General features: G+C 54.3%; 1 protein-coding gene across 1 annotated transcript in view; it reads right to left on the bottom strand.

The window, feature by feature from the left end:
* The window catches only part of CPT1A (carnitine palmitoyltransferase 1A (liver)), a 45,639-nt gene that overhangs the window by 14,448 nt on the left and 26,870 nt on the right, over positions 1-4,321 (bottom strand). Inside the window, exons 11-12 of the mRNA XM_006893235.1 lie at positions 3,260-3,365; positions 1,454-1,570 (exon numbers count right to left, since the gene is read on the bottom strand). Of these exons, the coding sequence (XP_006893297.1) occupies positions 1,454-1,570; positions 3,260-3,365 (223 nt within the window). The remainder of the gene's footprint in view (positions 1-1,453; positions 1,571-3,259; positions 3,366-4,321) is intronic.

Raw genomic sequence — 4,321 nt, 5'->3', positions numbered from 1 at the left:
CGGGGCTCAGGACACACACACGCGGGCTGAGGAGACGGCGTGAGACACACACAACGTCACACAACCTCGAGGGGCGTCCCTGGGCCCACGACTCCCCACCCGGGTTAGGTGAGCAAGGACTGAGGTCTCCAACCTGAGCTTCCTTCCCCAAAAGCCTCACCCAAATGAATTACCTGCGGATCTTGACGGGAACAAAAATCACTTTCAAGTTAGAAAAATTACTAATGAATTATTTAAAAGAACTTCAGCTCCGAGGGGAGCTCTGGTGGCCTAGTGGTAAGGAGCTGCAACTACAATCCCAGAGGCGCTTGGTTTGAATCCACCAGATGCTCTGATTTGACGGTGCACTCACACAAAAATAATAAAAAAAATTTTAAAAAAAAGAACTTCAGCTCTAAACTATGGGATTCCATTTCGTTTCCCCCCAGCTTTTCCTCTGGGAGACCTCACAGACATGTAACCACATTTGAGAAGTCCCCAAACGCAACTGCACTTGGCTCCTTACAAAAGGCTGGCGTTTGAAGCCTCCCAGAAGAGATCCAGAAGGCCTGACGCTCTCTGTCCAGGACCTCAGACACCAAAAATCCCACAGAACAGCCCTACTCTGACACACGGGGTCACTAGGAGGCGGAATCAGTTACTCTATAACTGCTTCTCCGTTTGCTTGTTTGAACTAAGTCTGACCTAGCTGAAAGCTTAAAGAAGGAAGCAAACACATCCACAAGGGCCCCCCGACGGGTGCCAACGGACCCGGAACAGCACGAGGCCCTCGTAAAACCCCATCCCAGCTGAGCCAGATCCGGGACACACAGGAAGTTCTGGTGGAGAGTTTGGGGCGAGAGTTTAAATTCATCTTCCTTCCATGGATTGACTTGTGTCTCCCAAAATACATGTCCAGGTGTGGGGGGAACCCTGATTCTCAGCGGCTTCCCAGCTGTGTCATTGGGAAATTATGGAATGCCGTGATCAGCTCCGATGTCGTCTGATGTGGACAAGCCATCAGAAGGGCATTAGGGGTTAACAACCGTACTCGGACCACAGCCCTCAGCCCATGGAAGGGACGCTCCCTCGGGGTCTGGCCTGAATTTTATACAAGATGAGAGACCCAACTATGGAAAGAGGGACCTCAGTGCCATGAAGGAACAAACAGCGGGGAGCAGACATCCCTTTGGACCCAGGGTTCCTATGCTGAGAACCTTCTAGATCCTGTGAAAGATTGATGCCAAGACCTCTGGAGATTACCCAAGAACATGGTCAACAGTCACTGAAAGATCAAGACCATCCCAACAGCCAACAAAGAGAGAAGTCCTCTGCCTCCAGCTGCTGCCCAGAGTTCAGGCTTCTGGCCTCCTACAGGGTGGCAGTTTCTGTTGGCTCAAGCACCCTCCTGGGGTGTCTCTGCGGAGAACCGAGGCAGGACCCGGGGGACAGGAACAGCCCAGCAGTGACTTACTTCCTCTGGGATCTCCCACTGCAGCCTGGTCGGGTACGGGATGTTGGGGTTGGTGTCCCCCTTACAGTGACCGTCGTCCGTGTAGCCCAGCTGGAAGCAGTCGGTGGACATGACGTACTGCCAAAGAGAAGACATTGTGAGCACGGGGACGGTCACTACAGTCAGCAAGAAGCGTCTGGAAAGGCGCCCTTGTTCACAGGGGTGGCAGTTAATGGGCACCCCGTATTAATCACTCAGCACTTTCCGGCATCCTCACAGCCACCTGGAGTCCCAGGCGGGGCGACGTGAAAACACTTACAGCTACCTGAAAGGCTGCATGTTCACGTCCCCCAGAAGTGCCTTGTGAGAAAGACCTGGTAACGAGCGTCCAGTACACCAACCACTGGAACCCTCACAAAGCAGAGCTCTGCCCCCCACACGCGGGGTCGCTGAGGGTCAGCATCCACTCCAGGGACAGCCACCGGTAAGGTCTCAGCTGTCACTCCCCATCTCACAACCGAGACAGCCTCGGTCAGGGAAGAGAGGTCACCGTCCACTTCAGGAGCAGGCTGTCGGTGTGTATATCTCCTCCCACCACAGCGTGCACTCTGAGCGTGGACACACACCGACTGTGTGCGGACACACACTGACGGGGCACCTACCGTCATCAGCGACCCTGCCTGCACCTGGGAGGACGGTCAGTGAAAGGGACAAGCATCCCCACCCTCCTCGAAACGGGACAGAACACCACGTGACCCAGCAAGTCTGCTCCCGCCTGTGTACCCGAACCCAAGACCCCACGGCCGCCCTGCTGACTGAGTCCAGCTCACGCGAGCCTGTGTCCAAAGCTGTCACCTGAGGGATGGTCGGCAAACTGAGAGGGAACCCCAGTGGCCTCGTCCATAGGGACCTGCCCTGCTAATTCCGACGGGGCACCTCTCCACTGGTTCAAATCCTCTAGCCGCTTCTCGAGAGCAGGAGAGGTCATCTCCTCCGGGGCCATTTATAGGCTCCCAAAAAAGGGGGTCAGCCATGAGTCAGTTCCAACTCGAGAGCAGTGAGTCGTTTGCTGAGAAAAAAAGATTCCAGGTTTCCTGGACGTACTGAGGCTAGAGGCACCATGAAACTATGTTTGTCAGCTATTGTGTAACTTTTAACCAAAACCGCCCCCGAAGGCTGGGGCTGTGGGTTCCCAGTGCTCTGGGCCCAGTATTCTGCAAACCCAGAACTGCTCAAAGCTAAGGTCTGCTTTCGAATGAGAGAGCGAGAGGAAAAGTGAGCGGTGAAGGTCTGCTTCTGAATAAGAACGAGAGGAAAAGTGAGCGGTGAAGGTCTGCTTCCGAATGAGAGAGCGAGTGGTGAAGGTCCGCATTCTGCGAGCCAAGACCTCAAAGCACTTGCTTCTGCTGGGCCTGACATGTGGCTGCCGCTGCTGTGGTTAGAGGTCACTGAGTCCTGCCTGGACACAGCTGCCCCACATGCAGCAGCCGGAGATCGTGCCTGCTCCTGGGCTGTCCTCACATCCCTGCACGTTCAAGCCCCCCAGGTAGCGAGGGAAAGGTCAGGAGACCGAGGAAGGAAGGGGTTGTTATTTGTGGATGAGCTGAGCGTTGGCCCTGCCCTGGAACCAGGGTGCTGCTGGCCATCTCTGGTCAGGAGGGGCCGTGGTCACAGAAGTGAGACGGGGAGGCCCGTGGTTTGGGATTTAATTTACACGTGGTCCTGACACAGTGAGACGTTGCCATCAAACTACTAAATCCAGTTCAGTCTGGCATGTGGACTCACAAAAAGCAACTTCCGGTGGTGGCCGGAGAGGCGAGGACTCACCTCCCACAGGTGGCCCACGATGGGGGCGTCCGCCCACGAGTGCTCCGCGTTCATGCCCATCTTGCCGTTTTTGAAGACGATGAATGTGAACGACTTGTCAAACCACCTACAGGAAGCAGACGTGTTCACGGGTCGTAAATGCTTGAAAAGGACAGAGATATATCCAACCACAAACGAACGGATCGAGAAATTAGGGTCCATTCACATGATGGAATACTCTGCCGCACGCAGGAGCAATAACTTTGTAAATGATTCCCTAACTTGGGAGGGACTGGAGAACATTATATTGAGTGAACTACCTCAGTCCCACAAGGATAAATATTGTATAAGACCATTATTGTAGAATGAATATAAGGATCTGGGGGGTGGGAGAGGCTGGAAGCAGAGGGATGTGGATGTGCAGGGGGAAGAGGGGATTAATCATTGGAGTGTACAATCTGATGGGTGGAAGGGTGAGGGAAATTGAAAGAATATGTTCGAATTTGTATTAGAATGTTGTAAATAGAAAAATAGTAAAAGGACAGAGATAAACAAGGACTACATTCCTGTCACTCTCGGAAGGGGCGACGCTGCTTTCACCCTGATTTCCTAACACCTGAGGGCCTGGGTAGTTTGAACGGTCACGTGTTCAGCTGGCAACTGAAAAGTGGGACCCCACCCTTCAAGGGCAGAAAAGGAGGCCACCAGGTGGAGTGGCCTCATCGTGACCACACAAGCCCGGGTGGCTGACACCCCAGGTCTCTCTCAAAACCCAGGCTTCCTACCACCTTCCTCCACCAGGCTCAGCTGTCACCACATCTGCAGATGATGATGGGGCCACAGGGGGTAGAATCTGCTGTGTAGGCAGTGTGACTGGGTGTGTGTGTGGGGGGGGTTGTGAATGCAGGGTCCATGTGGACATCTGCGACTGCGTGCACGGGAGAGAGAAGTGTGTGAGTCTGCGTAACGTGTGTGAGAACACCTTCCCACTGGAAGACGGTGAGTGTGAACGCCTCCCGCTGGAAGAGGGTGAGTGTGAACGCCTCCCCGCTGGAAGAGGGTGAGCGTGAACGCCTCCCCGCT

This window comes from Elephantulus edwardii, unplaced genomic scaffold (genome assembly GCF_000299155.1).
Source record: "Elephantulus edwardii isolate Elephantulus edwardi_28Jun2011 unplaced genomic scaffold, EleEdw1.0 scaffold00126, whole genome shotgun sequence".
NCBI lineage: Eukaryota > Metazoa > Chordata > Mammalia > Macroscelidea > Macroscelididae > Elephantulus > Elephantulus edwardii.
Note: the sequence above shows the minus strand (reverse complement) of the source record. Positions and strands in the feature narration are given on the sequence as shown.